This window comes from Berghia stephanieae, chromosome 11 (assembly GCF_034508935.2).
Source record: "Berghia stephanieae isolate SIO BIC M18660-M18661 chromosome 11, UCSD_Bste_1.3, whole genome shotgun sequence".
Taxonomy (NCBI): domain Eukaryota; kingdom Metazoa; phylum Mollusca; class Gastropoda; order Nudibranchia; family Aeolidiidae; genus Berghia; species Berghia stephanieae.
Genome location: NC_088370.1, coordinates 5,457,136 through 5,480,324, shown reverse-complemented (window position 1 = coordinate 5,480,324; position 23,189 = coordinate 5,457,136). Strand labels below are relative to the sequence as shown.

Genomic DNA, 23,189 nt, shown 5'->3' with positions numbered 1-23,189 from the left:
TAATAATAAATTGCATTGAGCGATGTTATAAAGGTATTAAATGATATGTGGCCAATATTTTCAAAATCATGAAATATCTGAAATTAAATTGAAAATTAATTTAGTTTGGATTTGGACTGCATATTTGAACTGGAAAATAGTAAAGAAGGAGGATGAGGAGGAGCAGGAGGGGGAGGAGAGAAGAAAAGGGAGAAGAGAAGCAAGAAGGAAAGAGAGAGAGATAAAGAGAGATGGGGGAGAGGGGGGGGGGGGTAGGAACAGATGACGACATACCAACAAACTAAATAAATAATGATGCAACAAAAACTAAATCAATGGCAACAACAACATAACAACAGAAGCAAGGAAAAAAAAATAATACATTGATAAAAATAATTAAAATAAATTAACTTGATGAATACATAACAAAACCGCATCAAAACTAAGGGCTGTTGACTTACCGTGACTCCACACCATTCACACCTCATACCAGCCAGACACTCTGAGGACCAGCAGGTCTTTTTACATGACACACACTTAGAATTAGGGGGGAGGTTGCCTTCTCTCCAATGATGGTAATGAGTGACAACCTGTAAAAAACAAGTATCATTAACGTTTGTTTCTAATACTAAAATTAAAATTGAACTTCTTGAGGTGATAAACATACAGTTTAAAAAGGTTAAAAACTCCAGTAGTCAATTAGGAACGAAATAGTAATAGCGACGGACCAGATAATTCTATTTAGTTGATTGAATGGTGCACGGAGAGAGGGCATTTGATGGGAGAGGTGGGGTTGAAATGAAGAAGATGGAATAGGTGGAGGTGGAAAGAAATTAAACAAACCATTTTGATTTACGTAAAGTGTTATGCAACAGTTGATAGTGGAGTGCAGTGGGATTGTGTTTATCAGTGTGACACACATTGCATGAATCGTTTCTTTTATATTTAGTCAGAGTGCATTGTGAGTTTTAAATTCGATTTTAAGTTTTGAACTTTTTTTTTAATTGCAAAACTTGTACTCAGTGTGGACAATTGGGTGATAATTTGTTGAAAAGCCAGCATTTACTCATTTAGGAATGTAATTTAAACAGAAATAATTCTGTTTCACTAAAAAGGCAGGATTTATTATTGTTATTATTATTATCATTATTATTATTATTATTATTATTATTATTATTATTATTATTATTATTATTATTATTATTATTATTATTATTATTATTATTATTATTATTATTATTATCATTCTTCTGCTACTTCTTCTTCTTCTTATTATTATTATTATTTTATTATTATTATTATCATTACAATCAGTACTACAATCATCGTTATTACTACTATTTTAATTATTTTTTCCCCTATTACAAGAGCTGTAACCTAACAATAATTGCCTATTTGGACAATAAAGATTATTATTATTATTATTATTATCATTATTTTGGAAAAAAATCAATTAAGGCAATCACAACTGTATCGTCATCCTTTTAATCCTGTGCACAATAAATGGAAAATTTACATTTGACATATGGGATGACTCATGCTAACTTTTTAGAGGCTGACATAATATTTTCCTTTCAGGCCATGTCATGGTGGTATCTAAATTAACAAATTGTCTATGGAACAGGGACAATGAGCAATACAGTTTTTCACAAAGGGCTTACCCAAGTGAGAGGGTTTCAACTCAAGACCCATATCTTAAGATCAAAACATGAGCACTACAATAAAACAAGTAACATTTAAGAAATTATCTCTACTTATAAATTAACTCATCTCCGTAGAATTTGGCATTCTACAGGGTTCTGCACTTTTGCCTTGTTTTTTATATCATATAATGGATATAGCAAACTTTCATCAAGAGTGCAAGTCTTTACTGAAAGATTAACTTTCCAGGATTAAGAGACCCATTAGATCAAATACAATACACCAATTACAAATTAGAATATGTAAAAAACTAATCAGGAATCAACATAAAATCAAATCTGGACTGGAATAAGCCCATAACATCTCAGTAAAATCTAACAAGACCTTCCTCTGAAGAAACATGCATATCAAATAAGTAAATCTGAAGGAAAAAGCATCCAAAGCCCATAATCTGACCACTTGTTGAAAATTCCAACCATGTCAAGATCCTCAGGCAATGTCAATCATTGATGAAATAGAAATGGTGCAAAGAAGTGTTGTCAGATTTGCTTTTGGTCAGTTTAACCATACCTCGAGCATGAAAGACATTCTTACTGAGCTAATTTGAAAATCCTTGAATGAATAAGAAAACGAGCTTGTGCTGTATAAAAATTTTAAAAATAATTTGATGGCCATGCGTGCCCCAGACCTTCAAAACGTTTATGCTTTTTAAGAAGTCGACAAAACAATTTTATCCCTATCTCTTGAATCAAAAACTACAATTAATTGCCTCTCTACCCAAGAGCAAACAAAAAAAAAAGATTGGAAGATTGGAAGTCTTCTAATGGAAACCAGAGAAACATAAATCATGCACTTGTTATACCCCTCAACAGTGAAGGTGAACATCAAACGAAAGAAAAAGAAAAGATGTATTAAGAAACCATTTCATCTCAGTTTATTTTCCATCATTACAAGATTAAATTGTATCTGTAAAATACACAATATGAAGAGATTTGAAAGACCTCTTGGTATAACAAGTTGTTATGAAAACTATTTACTATTATGGTCACGGTTGTGTGTATCGGGGTCGAATGAGTGAGTGTGCGGTGTATGACTGGAGTGTGTAGTTGGTAAGAGAAAGAATGGTCGGTTAGTAAGAGAGATAGAAGATAATGGGATGTTCTGTAATCGAAGGCTTGAGGAAGCAAAATGTTTTATTTCAATTAAATTTGTTCTTAATTGTTGAATGATCAAGTTTATAGCAATTAGTCCTAATCTACAACACAAGTTATAACCAGTCACCAAAATAGAAATAACGAGAGAAATTATTTGGAAGAAATTCCATTTTGCTCATTAACAATAAAGACTAATGAATGAAAATATTAAAAACTAAATCAAGTTCATCAATATTTCAAAGGGCTTAAACAAGTTCTTAAACAACTGGGTTGATTGATGCTGTCCTATTTTGTGCCCGATCTTTTTCCATTCCAAACAGATAGCAAAGATTTGCAAGAACTTACTCTGTCTCTCTGGGGTAGATAGGTGGCACACTCCATACAGTCGCTGACCACAAAGTCCTGGCATTCTAAATGGGCATAATACTCACAGACTGGAGAGGAATTTACAAAAAAGTTAAATTATACAATTGTCTATGGGTAAATATTATGATCGTTAAACTTATTATAATGATGATTATAATGATGATGATGATGTTGTTTTTAAGGGTGCTACGGCGCTTGTGACACATTTAGGTCATTTCAGCATCAGTAAAAAGGGAAGGAAATGGGATAGTCAAAAAAGTTAATAGAGATTTACAATTGAAAGCACACAAGAAAAGCAAGACAAAGGGGAACAAATGCAGATTTCAAGAGCACACTATCAGTGTACTTAGTTTGAGATACTTAAAAAGTCTTATCTAGACACAAGCACGGGTCCCAAAAAGAGAGATGATTTACAAGGGAAAAAAATTTCTTCTCCCAAACTACAACTATACAGTTGGTCATTTCCCTCCCAGTCAAGGACAATGACAAGAAGCAACTCAGAAAACAGATCTAGGGGATAGAAGACACACTGTGACCTCATGCCTACCATGGGAGCTCAAAGATCACATCTAGGATGGTGATGATAATGATAATGCTGATGATGATGATGATGATGACGATAATGATGATGATGATGATAATGATAATGGTAATAATAATAATGATGATAATAATAATAATAATAATAATAATAATAATAATAATAATAATAATAATAATAATAATAATAATAATAATAATAATAATAATAGAAGAAGAAGAAAAAGAAGAAGAAGAAGAAGAAGTGAATGAATGAATGAATGAATGAATGAATGAATGAATGAATGAATGAATGAATGAATGAATACTTTTCAGTAAGATACATGATTGATAATGGAGACTTCAATGCCAATGCTGATAAGGTTTCTTTAATCCCCAATTCTCTTAATAAAACAATCCTGGAAGTTCAGTTTTGTTTACTGTACATCTTAACTCACTCAATCCTAGAGACTTTTGCTGCTTTTCAAAATTGGAAAAAATATGTAGTAAAAATGAGCATGTACATGGATAGTTTTATTCAACTACCATTAACATGTAAATATTAAGAACATTAGCTTTGATATTACGCCTATAATTTGTCACAGAAAGATGCAATACATAGGCTTGGGGTAAAAGTAACCTAGATAAACTATGGATAAAGTCGGGTGTTAGGGTTGAGTGAGTTAACAGGCTGATTGGAACATGATGTGCTGTTACTTAAATAGAAATAATACAATTTATGGAAAATACAAGTTGTATGGGTCATTCGATCTAAAATGCTATTAGATCAAGCAATTTTTTTTTGTCAATACAACCACATACTATTTACTTTACTGTTCTTAAACGATATGGCTACAAATGTCTACCATATCAATATTTATGATTTTCCATTCATGATGCAGCTAAAAATATCAAAAAGAACACTGTAGCATTTCCAATACTGTATATAATTTCAATTTCATGGTTGTAAACGTTAAAAATCTTGTGACAATTCTTTGCACAATAAACTGTCTGTTTTATTGGGTTGCCTTCCCTCTGAACATCACTTTATAATTTTATTGTAGTAGTATTGAAAGAAACATGATAAAGCACAATTGATAGTATCTAAAAATAGGCATTTCATAAAAATGCCATACTTACTTTCACAACGTATTGCTAAGCTGTCTTCCAGCCTTTTACGACATACGTTACAAAATTTACGTTTAAAATGATTGGGCTCTGACCAGCAGTGGGCCACAGGATTCTGGAATGACAAAAAGAGATAGATTCAACACCTATTACTACATACCAAAAAACAAAACAAAAACGAACACTTTCTTTGTAAAATGCTTTACAAATCCCAATAATGATACAAAAAGCTAAAAAGCAGTTAGGTTAGTCCATGTGCTGAACATATTTCAGAGAAAAAAACAAAAAAAAAAAGAATATTCAGATGACTATCAATATTGAGTGGAGGAATATTAGAAGTTTTCAGTCTTAATACATGTGGATATAATTGTTTCCATTAATTTCATGATTTTGTAGACTGGTTTTTAAATGTTGACCAGTAAAATGCATGACATCTGAAACAATGTAAAATCATAATTTATCAGAGACTTATGTATGCTTATTATCGTTGTTGCTTTCATGATTTTTTTTTGTCATTAATATTTCATTGTACTATCAACTTTGTACATTTATGGTTCATTCGATGATGACCAGTTTTCAATTACCAGTAATCTATGATTGTATTTTTCGATTTTACATTGCCGTATTGATACATTTTTCCTGACATTCAAAGTTGTGTAAAACTGTCTGTGAACGATACAATGCAAGCTATATGAGATTCTGTAATTATAAACTATTGTATAAGGCATTTAAGGATAATTCCTATTAAGCCTTAAGTAAGATAAGATAAGATAAGATACATATTATTATGTTCTTGATTTTGTGAAGCCCTATGCACTATCAGTACAATCCCCCATAAGATGATGACCAAGATGACAACTAGGATGACTCACTTTTATTAGGTTGGTTGCAATACTGGAGCAGGGTGACACCACAGTCCGCATACAGCGATCATGGACCACAAAGTTGCAAACTGGTGAGAAAAAAAAAAAAGAGGAAAAACAAAGATAACATGACTGAATCTCTAAATTAAATTAATGAAAATCCACAGGACAGAGAATTGTTGAGGTAAGAGGTTTTATTTTTTAATCTGTGTGTTACCCAAATGGTCAGATTCTGCTGTTATGTTCACATTTCAGTACAAATTTAAATCGAAGTGCTTATTCGCAGTAGTATTGCGAATAGTGTTTCCATGGCGTAATCACTATTCGCAGTAGTAGAAGCCCTCTCCCGTTTCTGAAGATTAGTTTTTGTCCCCTCATTGAACACAACACTATTTTCTGTTCAAAATGGTGTTTTGTCGAATGGCTTGAAGTTGAATGAGTGGGTTAGTTGAGAAGGAAAGAAAAGGAGGGATGATTGAAACATTTTGTGTAACTGAGAATTTTGATTTTGAACATTTCAACTTTTCCTTCAAGTCTGAAACTTGGCAAGATCGTGTTTTGTTTTGTTGTTGTTACCCCAATCCAATCCATGAAAATTTCCCCGTCCCCACCTCTCCGACGATCATTCCTTCATATCTTGAAATCTGTCAGATTACTTTAATGAGAATAGTTCCGTCCCGTTTATTGTATTATTTACAGTTAGTTAAATATATTTTATAAAGTTCCAGGAATCTCTCTCTCTCTCTCTCTCTCTCTCTCTCTCTCTCTCTCTCTCTCTCTCTCTCTCTCTCTCTCTCTCTCTCTCTCTCTCTCTCTCTCTCTCTTTCTCACACACACACACACACTCACTCACAACTCATATCTCAGTGCTCCTGTAAATAATAGAAGTTGCCATCAATAAACTCCCTCTACTACTACAGCCACCATCACATCAACATTACTACTACCACCACAGCAACCTCCACATTGTTATCAAAACTATAGCAACCACCACAACCTTTACATCATCATCCTCCTCCTTGTCATCACCGCTACCACAGCCACTACTACAACCACAACCATCACATCATCATCACTACTACCACTACCACAGCTACCACATTTTAAGCAAAACTACAGCAACCACAACCACCATTATATCATCACCATTATCCTTATAAATCATCATCCCCACCACTGCTACATCACCAACACCACCATCACTACATATTAAGAGACACATCGCCATCGTCAACGAAATGCAAAATAAAAGTAATTGTGATAATTTTTTTAAAATGAATTTTTAAAAATAATAATAATTTCAAAAATAATAAAATAATAATAATTTAATGTAGTTTATTTATATTTTGCGCCCAATCCTCTATACAATAAATCCCTAGACTCGTAGGCTACAACTGCAATATCTACTCCTACTTCTGCGAATAACGAATACAACCGCTATCTACTCTAGAGTTGCAGTACTACTGCGAATAGAGGAAATCACTAGATTCGCAGTACTACTGCGAATAGAGGAAATCACTAGATTCGCAGTACTACTGCGAATAGAGGAAATCACTAGATTCGCAGTACTACTGCGAATAGAGGAAATCACTAGATTCGCAGTACTACTGCGAATAGAGGAAATCACTAGATTCGCAGTACTACTGCGAATAGAGGAAATCACTAGATTCGCAGTACTACTGCGAATAGAGGAAATCACTAGATTTGCAGTACTACTGCGAATAGAGGTGGCCAATATAAATAGGTTTGTGAAATGAGGGTGGTGCTTGTGGGAACATTCTTGAGAGCGCACAAAAAAAAATGCCATGTTAACAAATGGGTAAAGGAGGTTGGTTCAACGGGTTTTCATCCTTGTAGAAACTCAGGGCTTAGTTGTTAACTGACTCAAAGATTAAAACCCAATAACAGATCACCTTCTCATATCTGGACTTCTTCACAACTATGGAATGGGCATTGGAAAAGGAGCGAGGTCCTAATAAAAAACGCAGAGACAGATTCGTTTTTTCTTTTTCATGATCAACATCATATTATTATTATTATTATTATTATTATTATTATTATTATTATTATTATTATTATTATTAGTATTATTATTATTTCTAATATTACACATTACTATCCTATCATTATCTGTGCGTCATCTAACAGAAAAGGTTAAGCATGGTTGTGGGCAATCATCATGAGTCACGAGTCATGTGTTGTGATTTTATGACCATTCATTATTCATAAAGAATAATAAATAACGAGGCACTTTTCGAGGGTTGATGTCCCTGACGAGAGGGCGGCCATCTTCGTTTTTTGTACCTTGGAACTGACCCGATCCAGGTTCCCACATTAGCTCTGTCTAAAACGGAATTTCACCCCACGCCCATCCAGTTCCACCATTCACAGGTTGGACTGTATAGACACCCTTTTATTTTCTTTAAATTGACTTGGCAGAACTTCTACACAGAGAACTGGTTTAATTTGTTTGACTTACTCACCATCTTCTTAATTTGTTAAACTGTAGCAAACAATTACAGAACGCAATGGAATCAAATCAATATTAATATTGGCATAATCACTTCAAGCTGAATCTCATAAGTTGTTAAAGACTGAAAATTTATTAGCAACACGGCAAGCAAGCAGACGAAAACATGCCAGCAGACGACTAACGGCCTGAAAGACGGGCAATGGGCAGTATCGAACAGTAAAGTTTGCTGCCCCAAACGTAAACAAAGGTCGAGAAGCACGTGGCAAACCACATGTTCCTGTCTTGACAGCTCACGTTCCAATGTAAATAATAGAAAAAAATAACCTTTAAAATTTGGCTGTTAGGTGGCAAAAGAAACACATATTCATAAATACTCGATCATGCATCAAATAATGTCTAGATATGGATATTTTATGGAACAAAAGGTAAAATTTCTAAAATTTATCAAAAGTTACAGTCTATCTATTTTTAGACCAGAGCAAATTATTGCGCTGGTGTGAACAAAACGAGAATTATTCGGAGCCTGATTTTCATAATAATTTAGCCTTATATTATTATTTCTGCAACTGTTAGATTTTATGTAAACATATTTTCAATACTGAAAGTGTATTGCCTACAACTCAAACTACAAAATTGGGAGACCTATATTGTGCGTAAATTATTTCGGTCCCTAACGGAAATCACTCGCAACTTGTTATTGTTTACGTTTGGGGCACCTTACTTTACTGCTCTATCAATAGTTTCGGTAGAGTCGGGGAAATTCGCCGTCGGGGAAATTCGCCACTTCTCACACCCCTCTCTTGAAATGCAAATAACCCATCTTACCTATTATTGGACGAGTCCAAGTGTCACATCATCACTTTGATGCTCTTTTCATCTATTGTTTTTAATCTACCAATCAGCATTTAGTACATTAATATCATGACACAATCGTGTCAATTAACGTCATAGCGTGTCTGTCGTTCTGTGCGCCTGATTCGTCCGAAATCCAACACCCGCCATTCCAAAGTCCTACTTTCACTCGTTGTCATTTTAAGCGTTTTTTCAGCTTAGATCCTTACTCTACAACCTGTTATTTTGATATTGTATGATTTAAACATTAGTTTTGATGTTCCCATCATTTGCAATAGTTAAAAATATTCGTTTATTTTTTAATTGAGGGTCCCAATGATATCACTGCTTTCGGGGAAATTCGCCACTAGTATCGGGGAAATTCGCCGTTCTAATTGGGGACATTTGTCGCTCTGTTTTGTCGAAATATTATTAATTAAATGTTTAAAGGGGGCATTGATGATATTTTGACCGATTATTATTTAATAGATTAGTGATGCAGTGTCTAGGTAGCGTTCATAGTGCATAAAATTTACATAATGAGGATAGTAATGATTATTAGTAATTTAACTGGACTTAATGAACTTTTTACTATAATGAAGCAGTTTTTTATATATTTGTAGAATAAATGGTGAGAACTTCAAAGAAAACCCAAAATGGAAGCAAAAGATTAAGAGAAAAATAGGATAAGATGGTTCAGCAAAACACAAGAAAAGATATTTTGTCATGTTTTCGCCTTCTATTATAGTATCATATCGTCATTTATAAAACTTGCCGTTGGTCATTGAATATTTTTAGTTTTTTGCCATTGTAAATAAATAAAATATAGTAATTACTACAAATTTAATCAAATATAAACATGAGAAAACAAAATAATATCTAAAAAGTACATAAAATTCACGATAAAAAAAGTGTTAAAATCGAGCGGCGAATTTCCCCGACAGTGGTGGCGAATTTCCCCGAACTATGGCGAATTTCCCCGACGAGCATAACAACTTTTAAATGCGAAAATAAAGTATTACGAATTGAAATACTGGAACAAGTTTAATAAAATCTCATCACTGATTGGCTAATTGTCTTGATGACCAGTTTCTATTTTAAGAAAATTGACATCTTGAGACTGAAATAAGCGAAAGAAGAGGAGCGACCGCAGGGTGGCGAAGTTCCCCGACTCTACCCTACCTATCGTCAGTATTCGATCGTGGCGTACGGGTGGTTGGAATCTAGGTCAGACATCCATTATTGAAAAGTCTCTTAGTCTTAGATCACGTTGATTAAGTGCATATCTCCTATTGACTAATAATAATAATAATAATAATAATAATATGGCTTTTATATAGCCCCTCGCCCCGCACAGGAAGCTCAAAGCGCTTAACAGCAACGTGGCAACTTCAATAATAATAATAATAATAATAATAATAATAATAATAATAATAATAATAATAATAATAATAATAATAATAATAATAATAATAATAATAATAATAATAATAATAATAATAATTAGGTTTTTATATAGCACCACACCCCGTAGATCAACGAGCTCAAAGCGCTTAACTGTAACGTGACAACTTCACTCAAACATACAATCGCTCAAACACACATTATGAAACAAAGCAATATAATTCTATTGTGTTACATATTAAAAATAAACGTTTTAAGATGTTTTTTAAAGAATTCTGCATCATTACTGTCTCTGATATATCTTGGGAGGGAGTTCCAGATAAAGGGTGCCGAAATATTCAAACGCATGATCGCCAGTTTTGCGAGTCATTTTTGGCTTCACAAGTATGTGATTATCAGACTTTGATCTCGGATTTCTGGATGGGACGTAGAATTATTTAAGCATGTCATTAACGTATCCCGGACAATCAGAGTGCAGTGATTAAAAAAAAAAAAAAAAGTACAGATCTTATATTCTAAACGTTTCCCTACGGGAAGGCAGTAGAGTTATCTTAGCAAAGCGGATGCAGATTGATTTCTCCTCTTTCTATAAATAAGCCTGGCAGCATCTTTCTGGGCTACCTGGAGAGATTTCATTTTGCCTTTATCTATAGAAGAGAGGAAGAATTGCAATAATCTAGCTTTGACAGGATTAGAGAATTAACTAACAAAACAAGAGATAGAGATGTCTCTTGTAATGAAATGTCTAACACTACACATTCTTCTCCTCTCCATGTACATTAACCTAAAGATATGAATAACTTGGCTGATAAAAGACAAATCTGATCAATAAATACACCCAAATGTCGAAAACCTAAGCAGTTTCAATTACATTATTTCGTAAAACGATTGATTCACACTACATTTTTTAGGATTGCTGGCCTAACGATAAGTATTATTTCAGTCTCACTATCGTTACGTTTTAGTCTGTTTAGTTCCATCCAGTTTTCACTTTAACAAAGCAAGATTGGAAACGTTCAATTAAAAGATGGAAACGGTCGTAGGTTGCTGACTTAAAGATGTGACTATCATCTGCATAAAATTGGTAATTTAGATTAAAATCAGAAATAATTGATCCAATGGGTTTCATGTACATTGTAAAAAGAATTGGACCCAGTACTGATCCCTGGGCACACAAAATTTTAGAGGATATCAGATGATTTGACATTTTTAATCCCAGCAGTTTGTCGACGATTTGTTAAATAAGATTCGAACCATTTCAGCGCCAATCCTTGGATACCAAAAAGACGTTCGAGTCGATTCAACAGAATGTTGTGGTCAATCGTGTCAAATGCAGCCGATAAGTCCAACATACATAAAATGTTCACCTCATTTTTGTCAGCATTCTAAATCAAATTATTTACTACCCTTAACAGTGCAGTCTCGGTGCTATGGATTTTCCCAATAAGCTGTTTAGAATAGCTCACATAGATCATGCAATTTTACATTTCCAGAATTTTTTTAATAAAGGGAAGACTTGAAACGGATCTGTAGTTACCTTTGTCCTCATATTCTGTTTTTTTTTTCATTATTGATATTTATTTATATTAATTTGTGATCTGTTAAGTGACGTCAGTTATTGTTATGTTGTAGAGTTCTTCATTGGATTCTTTGATGACAATCCCGTCGATGATAATCCCATTGTCATGTGATGGGGATGATAGTATTTGAATTAATGAATGTTAATACATCATGTCTTTGAATGTCCTTTTGTTTCTTGTTCTCTTTAACAGTAATGTTAAAATCACCAACAACAATCGCATTTCCTCTATTTGTGGACAGATAAGACAATATTACGTTGGTCTAATCTCGTTGACCCTCGATCACTTTGTGTTTATCATTACTTGGTGCTCTATAAATATACTGAGGGTGGAATATTTGCTTTCCTAAATCGATGTCCATCTCTTAATGTTGATAATAAAGGAAATTGAAGATATTGCTTTTAATAACAATGCGATCGTTCATTTCCTCTTTTTGTAAAATACAATAATTCCACCTCCCCGCCCGTTGTTCCTCGGGACTGATTTGGAGTTATTCTCATCTGGTGAATTTAGGGGTTCACCTCCAGTCTCTTATAACCATGACTCTGCCTTAAAAATAAAAGAGCAGGTTGATTTCTGTGATAAAAAGTCGTGTATTATTCCGCACAGAACGGATATTTGTGTACACATTTTTTTAAAACGGTCGAGCTGGTGTTCGGTGTTTTTTTTTTTTTTGTTTGTTTTTTGTTTTGTTTTTTTCGTGTTTTTTTTCTTCTGAATTTTGTTTAGGCGAATTGCAATAAAACGGATCAGTAGAGTTAAAAACTGTCAATGATAGGGTTTGACGATGAGAAGTATTTACAGTGATGAGATTGGGTGGGGTGGGGAGGGGGGCGAGGAGGGCGGGGACGACTGGGTGGTCTATGTCCATACAGCAGTTAACGGTCTTCGTTTTCTTACCCCTCCTCGCTGACGATTGTTTGATGATTTGGTTGTAAAATTAGATTATGAGAAGAATTCGTTAAGTATGAAAGTAAAGTGTTACTAGAAATAGAACGCACGGTGAACATTTGTAGAAAAATTAAAATCCATTGTAAGATTTTAAGAAAATCATAAAAAGTCACTCGAAATTGTTGATGAAATTTGATAAAAGTTATATCACAGTATTGTCACGAGTAAAATGATATAAAATTCCGTTTAAGAAAAAGACAATTGATCTTTTAAAAATCCAAAAATCCAAGAACACAAACAAAACGCCTGCCTGTTAGGCCTGTTAAACGATGGCAATGCAATAACACGGGGGAAAATTCGTATAAAATGCAATATAAAAAGTAAATGGTGGACAATTTAAACAGGTCAAGAAAATTGATACCTGGGAGCAATAATTACTGAAGATGGAAAATGTACAGACGATTTTAAAAACAGAATTGCTTTTGCAAAGGCAAATGCTCATAAACTGAGATATGGTGATGCCCGCCAAAATGAAAATACTGCAGTGCTATATAGAACTAATTTTATTATATGGGTGTGGAATATGGACCATCGATACAGCACTGCAGAGGAAAATAGAAGCAATGGAGATGTGCATCTTGAGACGTATGCTGAGAATTTTCTGGACAGAAAGGAAATCAAACGAAAAGATACTGGAGAAGGCAGGATACAAAGAACTCTTGCCAGAATAAGAAGAAGGCAAGCAAGGTTCTTTGGCCATGTAATGAGGAGAGATGGGATAGTGAAGCTAGTGACAACAGGAATGATAGATGGAAAGCGAGCAGCAGGAAGACTGAAGATGAAATGAAATGAAGACAACATTAGGAACTGGATACGATGAAGAAGTAATGTGGAGACTATTGGGGCGACGAACGATAGAGAGGCCCACGCTTGGAAGCAAGGCAGAAGATTATGATGATGACGAGTCTCAACGAACACTATCCATTCACACACACATACGCGCGCACGCACACACACACACACACACACACACACACACACACACACAATTAAAGATATACGGTGGACTTGTTCAATAACTGATTTTGTTGAATCTTATTCCGAAAACATCTAAACGTTCGGAAAACTTATTTGGTTGGGTATCGAGATCCGGTTATCTAAATCAGACAATTAATGCCCACCCATTTCCTATCACTAATTTCGTGTCACTTACAGTCTTGCAGTCTTCCAGTCTAGTTTTATCAAGGATGCATCATAAACGATTTTTTATTAATATTCTTTTCATACACACATTAAATTTAATTCAAAGTTCTACTACTACTACTACTACTACTACTACTACTACTACTACTACTACTACTACTACTACTACTACTACTACTAATACTACTACTACTACTGCCGCTGATGATGATGATGATGATGATGATGATGATGATGATGATGATGATGATGATGATGATGATGATGCTGATGATGATGATGATGCTGATGGAATAGCAAAAATAATAATAATAATAATAATAATAATAATAATAATAATAATAATAATAATAATAATAATAATAATAATAATAATAATAATAATAATAATAATAACGACAACAACAACATTCTATCTATCCATCCATCCATCCATCCATCCATCCATCCATCCATCTGTCTGTCTTTCCATCTCGACTCCGTCCTTCACCCCCACTACCCTTCATCAAGCGATATTTTATGTCACTTAACATAGGACACGCCCCAATCACCCCCCCCCCCCAACAAATATAACACACACACACACACACACACACACACACACACACACACACGCACACGCCCCTGAAATATTTATACAATGAAGCAAAATATACTGATCGCTAACCGTGTAAAGAGCTTTCCTTGATTTAAAAAAAAAAAAGTAAAGTGTATTCTAAAACCGAAAATGACTTAAATCACTGCCCTACAACAGAAAGAACAAAGTAACGTCACTCAGCTCTCTGTTGTTGTTTTTAGACAGTCATCTTCATGATTAGTTCTCACTAAAATATATCAATCTGACTATAGATAGTTCGAAGTTGACGTCACTCATGTCTTTGTTATTGTTTTTTGCCATCCGCGTTTATGAGTAATGCTCACTGAACTGTATTAACCTGACTATAAACGTTCATGGATACACACAGTTTTGTGTGTTGGTCCGTTATACTTCCGGATGGCAATGTTATGAGCTTTTTCGCCAAGCGCATACTATCAAAATCAAGCTGACAAAAACGCTCAATGTTACACATAGTTCTTGTGTGTTGGTTGGTATGTTATATCAGACTGTCGGCTGTTGTGTGTATTTCACCTAAACGCATAGCATCGAAATAACAAGAACGGCAATACCAAACTAAATATGCTCCAAGCGCCTTACAAGAGGTCCAAGCCAACAGCAACACTTACGATTAGGACACAACATTACACCTGTCACGTGCGAGTACAATTTTCATAGACAACGCTGTGACTTAACCAAACTCTCCTTTTATACTTTGAGTATGATGAGGAAAGGTAAGTAAAGAGCCTTTTTCCAATATTCAACTTTACGCAGCACACAAGTAAAGAGCATTTTCCAATATTTAACTTTAAGCCGCACACAAGTAAAGAGCATATTCCAATATTTAACTTTACGCCGCACACAAGTAAAGAGCCTATTCCAATATTCAACTTTAAGCCGCACACAAGTAAAGAGCCTTTTCCAATATTTAACTTTGCGCTGCACACAACAGCGGAATTGGAACTCGGCACCTATAAAAGTCGATAACCATACCATAGAAGCGCAAAACTTCCTTTTAAAATTTTAGCTATGGATATTTCACTCGGCGCATTGTTGAGTCATTGGAGAAGGCTCTTTACTCACATTCTCTAAATGTACTCAGGTGTAAAATGAGTACCTGGCCGTTAACAGCGTGGTCTCTGTCCGAAAGAATTGTGATATCCCCTAACAGCGTCATGTCCGGTCCTAAATATCAAATGTTGTTGCTGGCCAGGGTCCCCTTGTAAAGCGCTTTGAGCACGTTTAGTGGATATTGCGCTACATAAAATCTCAAATTATTATTATTATTATTATTATTATTATTATATTATTATTATTATTATTATTATTTATTATTATTATTATTATTATTATTATTATTATTATTATTATTTTAGTTATTTATTTATTATTTTTTTTTTTTTTGAGAAATGTTCATTCACATTCACTTGACCCCACATGAACTGGGATCAACGTCTTGGGCCTAATGCCCGTTATGAAGGAATACAATACTACCTCACGAGTATTATACAGGTTTTGAAGTCATGCAAAGGAATGCAGAGGCTCCAATGGGATGGCTGACTATAATACACTGGACTCATCACAAAAAGAAATGACTAGCTAGACTCCATGAGCCTAGGAACAAAATATACACTCACACAAATGAATGACTGACTGGACTCTGTGACTCTAATATCTGTTCTAAAGGACTATGACACACTGGATTTGTCACATAAAGAAATGAGTACAATACACTGGCTTTGAGACACAAATGAATGACTGACTGGACTCTGTGACTCTAATATCTGTTCTAAAGGACTATGACACACTGGATTTGTCACATAAAGAAATAACTGGACTCCGTGACTCTTATAACTGTTCTAAAGGACTATAATACACTGGATTTGTCACAAAAAGGAATGATCATACTCCGTGACTCTAATAACTGTTCTAAATGACTATAATCAGGCCTGCAACTGCCCCCTGAAAAAATTGCCTGAAAATCCGCGAGACATTGGGTCCGGGTCCAGGGCGGAACCCTGGTAGGGTGTCAGGAGACAACGTACCCATGAAGCCAAAGCTTTTTCAATATAACATGAGCACAGATCCCCATTTCCCGGAATATTTTCTTAGACTGTTACCAATTAAATAGGCTATGAAGCAAAATTAAAAAATATTTTAATTTCTTTTCCCGGCGGAGCTAAATTGCCGGAAATGCCGGCATTCCGGGCAAATTTACAGGCCTGTATAATACACTGGATTTGAGACGTGTCAATTAATGCTTAGACTCCATGTGCTTAATGGCGCTCATAAGAGCTATATCATCAAATAAGATGTTAACGTCATGCCGACGAATGGTCAGGCTCCAGGAATCTGATGACTGTTCTGAAGAACTTTATTGTAACGGATTCTTCATGTCATTGAACGCATTGGCTCCATGATCATGACAGTTTGGGCATTCGTGAGTATAACCTATTAAGAATAATATTATATCCAGTTTTCTTCATAAAGGTCTTAAGGCTCTGGGGTCTAGACATTCTTCAAAAATGCGTTAAATCCATTCTAACATAGTCCTCCAGAACAGCCATAATGGCCATGCCTAGGCATACTTTGGCGTAACGTTAAATCCATTATAATATTAGTAGTTCTTCGTGCGTATGTCATGTGTAATTGTCTCTTTAACAAGTTGGTTATTCAGAATTGAAAATGAAACTATGATAAATCAATGTGGAATTTATGACATGAAGGACATCAAGGGACTTTGAATATCTAAGTTGAAGTGGAAGTGAATTACAGAAATTGGGTTCCCAGAATTCAAATGATTGCTCGCCGATTTTGTGGTTTCTTTGAGCTCAATAGATTGTTGTAGTCGATGGATCTGAGGAGTTTAATCGGAGTGTAGATGTTTAATTGTTCCCGGTTGTATGGAGATCTACCGCAATTGCTGATTTTTAGACAATGGCGCATATTTTTCAAATGTTTTTTTTTCCACTGGCAACGAGTGTTATAAATGGAGGGGAGATCATGGTCGTCAAACTAAACCAGAATCATAACGGTATTAACTAAATCAAAATCATGACGGTAGGTAGTCAACAAAACAAGACCCATGACATAAGGTAGTCAACCAAACTAATATCATAACTGTAGGTAGTCATCTTAACTAGAATCATGACTGTAGGCAGTCATCTTAACTAGAATCATGACTGTATGTAGTCATCTTAACTAGAATCATGACTGTAGGCAGTCATCTTAACTAGAATCATGGCTGTAGGTAGTCATCTTAATTAGAATCATGACTGTAGGTAGTCATCTTAACTAGAATCATGACTGTAGGTAGTCATCTTAACTAGAATCATGACTGTAGGCAGTCATCTTAATTAGAATTATGACTGTATGTAGTCATCTTAACTAGAATCATGACTGTAGGCAGTCATCTTAACTAGAATCATGACTGTATGTAGTCATCTTAACTAGAATCATGACTGTATGTAGTCATCTTAACTAGAATCATGACTGTATGTAGTCATCTTAACTAGAATCATGGCTGTAGGTAGTCATCTTAACTAGAATCATGACTGTATATAGTCATCTTAACTAGAATCATGACTGTAGGCAGTCATCTTAACTAGAATCATGACTGTATGTAGTCATCTTAACTAGAATCATGACTGTAGGTAGTCATCTTAACTAGAATCATGACTGTAGGCAGTCATCTTAACTAGAATCATGACGGTAGGTAGTCATCTTAACCAGAATCATGACTGTATGTAGTCATCTTAATTAGAATCATGACTGTATGTAGTCATCTTAACTAGAATCATGACTGTATGTAGTCATCTTAACTAGAATCATGACTGTATGTAGTCATCTTAATTAGAATTATGACTGTAGGTAGTCATCTTAACTAGAATCATGACTGTATGTAGTCATCTTAACTAGAATCATGACTGTAGGCAGTCATCTTAACTAGAATCATGACTGTATGTAGTCATCTTAACTAGAATCATGACTGTATGTAGTCATCTTAACTAGAATCATGACTGTAGGTAGTCATCTTAACTAGAATCATGACTGTATGTAGTCATCTTAACTAGAATCATGACTGTATGTAGTCATCTTAACTAGAATCATGACTGTAGGCAGTCATCTTAACTAGAAGCATACTGTAGGTAGTCATCTTAACTAGAATCATGACTGTATGTAGTCATCTTAACTAGAATCATGACTGTATCATGACGGTAGGTAGTCATCTTAACCAGAATCATGACTGTAGGCAGTCATCTTAACTAGAAGCATACTGTAGGTAGTCATCTTAACTAGAATCATGACTGTATGTAGTCATCTTAATTAGAATCATGACTGTAGGTAGTCATCTTAACTAGAATCATGACTGTATGTAGTCATCTTAATTAGAATTATGACTGTAGGCAGTCATCTTAACTAGAATCATGACTGTATGTAGTCATCTTAACTAGAATCATGACTGTATGTAGTCATCTTAACTAGAATCATGACTGTAGGTAGTCATCTTTACTAGAATCATGACTGTAGGTAGTCATCTTAACTAGAATCATGACTGTAGGTAGTCATCTTAATTAGAATCATGACTCTAGGTAGTCATCTTAACTAGAATCATGACTGTAGGTAGTCAATTTAACTAGAATCATGACTGTAGGCAGTCATCTTAACTAGAATCATGACTGTAGGTAGTCAATTTAACTAGAATCATGACTGTATGTAGTCATCTTAACTAGAATCATGACTGTAGGTAGTCATCTTTACTAGAATCATGACTATAGTGAGTCAATCAACTAAACTAGAATAATGACTGTAGGCTGTCAAGTAAACAAGACCCATGACGATAGGTAGTCAACCAAACTAAAATCATAACTGTAGATAATCATCTTTTCAAAAAAAAAAAAAATTAATTACCAATATTGGGCGGTTTTAATCATTCTGTATCGTCATTATAGGTTAAAAAACAACATTTATTGTGAAAATTTTAAATTATCTGTGTTGATACCCATTTTGCGACCTAATTTGGGGGTCTGACATAAAAAAATATAACAATCTTGTGGCAACCGTTCCACAAAAACTAATGAAGGAATGACCTCCATATTCTTCCCTCTTGTCAATGTTGTAATATAGTGAGTCACCATAGAGAGACTTTACGGCTTTAGCCTATGGAATTTTTATTATAACATTACAAAGTTGAGAATCAAAATGTTATGACAAAATTTATGTTAAAAATTCAGAATTAGGATTATAATTCAAAATTCACATATCTTATCAAAAACATCTCTCTATGGTGACACAATACATTATCTCTGTGATAACTGTGGAAATTTTCAGACAATTTCATTGTATAGATTCAGATAAACGTTTGACACAGTTTCCCATACCCTTAGAAATATGACATTTTGAGAAAATAGCAAAATAGCTTCACGTTTTTCACACTTTTCTTACTATCTGTACCATTTTCGACTGTTTTTCGTGCCTTTATAGTCTACTTTAAGAATTTGGACTTCAATTATATTATTTCTAGGGTAATAAAATATCAATTTCCACCAAAATCTCAAAATCAATTTTCCTAAGGATTTTCCTAATAATTAGACCCAAACCGCCCCTTAACAAGAATCAAGACGATATGTAGTCAACTAGAGTCATGACTGAAGGCAGCTAACTAAACCAGACCCATGATGACAGGAAGTCAAATAAGCTAGAATCATAGCTGTAGGTAGCCAAGCAAACAAGAACCATAACGATAGAAAGTGAGCTATTTTATGAATATTTAAAATGGATTTTGCTTAATATATTCATAAAGCATTCTGATAGTCATGGAAATAACATTTTACATTGTGAAAATTCATATATAAAAAAGAAAACAAATTCATTTTCCAAGAGCATAGAATTGATTTGCTTGCCAATTGATGTAAGAAAATGTTCAAACTTTGACGTCAATAAACTAAACACCAAAAAGATTTATCATTCTTGTGATACACATTTTTAAAGCACGGTGACTAGATAGATAAATGGAAGATAACAAAATTTGAATCAGACACAAATTTTTATCTAGATCTTCTTTCTGTTGAAATTTCCCCAAAACACTCGCGAAAGTAATTTTTGCTCCAGCATAATGAATCATTTTCATATACTAAAAACATATGTATCAATGACAGTAATTACGTCATGGTAGAGGTACTCCAAAAGGTCATATTTCAACATTTTCTCATGATCTTGAAAAATAAGAAGTGAACGTCAGAAACGCATTTTCGGTGCAGAACATAACTATATCACGACAATGAATAAAACGATAATTCCACAGAAAAATACATATATAGAAACCGACTGCTGATTCAAATGTATCTAACTTTGGTAAGCCAATTCTTCTCAATTCAACAGGAATCGAGCACTGTCAAAGCAGATTGATAACTCAACCTCTCAAGACAGTCCCATTTTCCCCAAGTAATAAACGCAATGACATTACTTTTTTTTTTAAATTTTCTAACACATTGGGACAAATCATTGTGTGTCTTTTGACTAGATATTTATAAACTACAAGTAGGTAGTGGGTTTTCCTTTGTAATTGTTTGTAAAACGATATCACACCTTCGACCGTAAAAAAGTTATAACTAGGCCAAACAATCGTTTTGTCATAGCAACAACATGGCCGCCATGAGTGTAAAGTGTGTATATAAACTCGCCATTTTTTTTTTTTTTTTTTTTTTTTTTGGTTTGTTTAGCAATAAATAGATATCAAGAGACAAACCCGATATGAAAAAAAGTACACGGATAAATGGATAAAATCAACACGTCGTTTAATACTAACCAAGACCAGAAAGTCATCTCAAAAAATTACAAAAATAGGGGTTTATTTAGGCTGTTCCATCATTAAAACATATCCACTTACCGACCTGAGTTATCAATTGAAATAACAAAATATATCGTATTTATGCTTGTTTTAAACTATCTAACACATACATTATTTTGGTACTTTAATAAAATATTAATGTGATTTTCGTGAATTCTATTCTTTTGTCAAGAATTTGAGATCTCATTCTCATGGCAATTTGTGTGCTGTTACAAACTACAATGAGGTGTAAAAAAATCCGATAACACTCAAAGCTGAAAACAAGAATTTGGTGGGATTTTTAAAAGTGCGATAATTCGACCATTTCAACAACCCTCATTAAAACAAATTGAGACAATTAGAGAAAAGATGTTTGTCTTTTAGACATACTTGCTTCAAATTTTATTTCAATAATATGTCGGGATTTTTCGTTGCTGGAAAGTTTTAAAATAGCATTTCCCCCCTTTAATTTCTATTTCTTATTGTTGAAGTGGCAAAGGAATAAAGCTGAAACCTTCCTCTTTAAGACGATACCAAATTTAGCTCTGTACGTTTTTTAATGGCCGAGGTATAGAACAGTAAAGTTTGCTGCCCCAAACGTAAACAAAGGTCGAGAAGCACATGGCAAACCACATGTTCCTGTCTTGACAGCTCACGTTCCAATGTAAATAATAGGAAGAAAATAACCTTTAAAATTTGGCTGTTAGGTGGCAAAAGAAACACATATTCATAAATACTCGATCATGCATCAAATAATGTCTAGATATGGATATTTTATGGAACAAAAGGTAAAATTTATCAAAAGTTACGTCTATCTATTTTTAGACCAGAGCAAATTATTGCGCTGGTATGAACAAAACGAGAATTATTCGGAGCCTGATTTTCAGAATAATTTAGTCTTATATTATTATTTCTGCAACTGTTAGATTTTATGTAAACATATTTTCAATACTGAAAGTGTTTGCCTAACAACTTCAAATACAAAATTGGGGATTTTTCGTGCTGGTAAAATTAATTCCCCCTAACAGGCAAGAATAAAGCAACTTTTATTGTTTCGATTAGCCAGAAACTTTACGTTTTGCATATTAATGGTTGGATGACCCGATTTAAAAATAGTCTGTTTCTCGACACGTGACACAAAATACATAGGGTTTTTTCTGCCAAAAAAATGACGTCTATTTTGGTACCCAATGACCGTAGAAAGTCAACTAAACTAGAAAAATTACGGTAAACAGTCAATGAAACTAGAATCATGACGATAGGTATTATAGTCAACTAAATCAGAGTCACGACTGTAAGTAGTTAACTAAATCAGAATCATGACTTTTGGTAGTCAGCTTAACAGGAATCATGACTGTAAGTAGTCAATTAAATCAGAGTCACGACTGTAAGTAGTTAACTAAATCAGAATCATGACTTTAGTAGTCAGCTTAACAGGAATCATGACTGTAAGTAGTCAATTAAATCATGTAGTGTACGACTAGTACAGTAGGTTAACCCCTTACAATCAGAAATCATAAAAAGAATCTTTAAATGTTGACATATGCTTAACAGGAATATCATGACTGGTAGGCATGTCAAACCTTAAAGCAACCAAATCATGACTAGGTAAGGCTAGTCAACTAATCAACAAAACATATGACTCTAGGTGATATCTTGACTAGAATCACGACAGTAGGTAGTCAATTAACCCTTTCCTTACCAGCCATTTTCAGAATTTTCTCCAAAATTTC

General features: G+C 34.1%; 1 protein-coding gene across 1 annotated transcript in view; it reads right to left on the bottom strand.

Annotated features, from left to right (window-relative positions):
• The window catches only part of LOC144956975 (diacylglycerol kinase theta-like), a 67,342-nt gene that overhangs the window by 21,204 nt on the left and 22,949 nt on the right, over window positions 1–23,189 (bottom strand). Inside the window, exons 2-5 of the mRNA XM_078887844.1 lie at window positions 5,660–5,739; window positions 4,800–4,902; window positions 3,120–3,208; window positions 441–569 (exon numbers count right to left, since the gene is read on the bottom strand). Coding sequence (XP_078743970.1) covers window positions 441–569; window positions 3,120–3,208; window positions 4,800–4,902; window positions 5,660–5,739 — 401 coding nt within the window. The remainder of the gene's footprint in view (window positions 1–440; window positions 570–3,119; window positions 3,209–4,799; window positions 4,903–5,659; window positions 5,740–23,189) is intronic.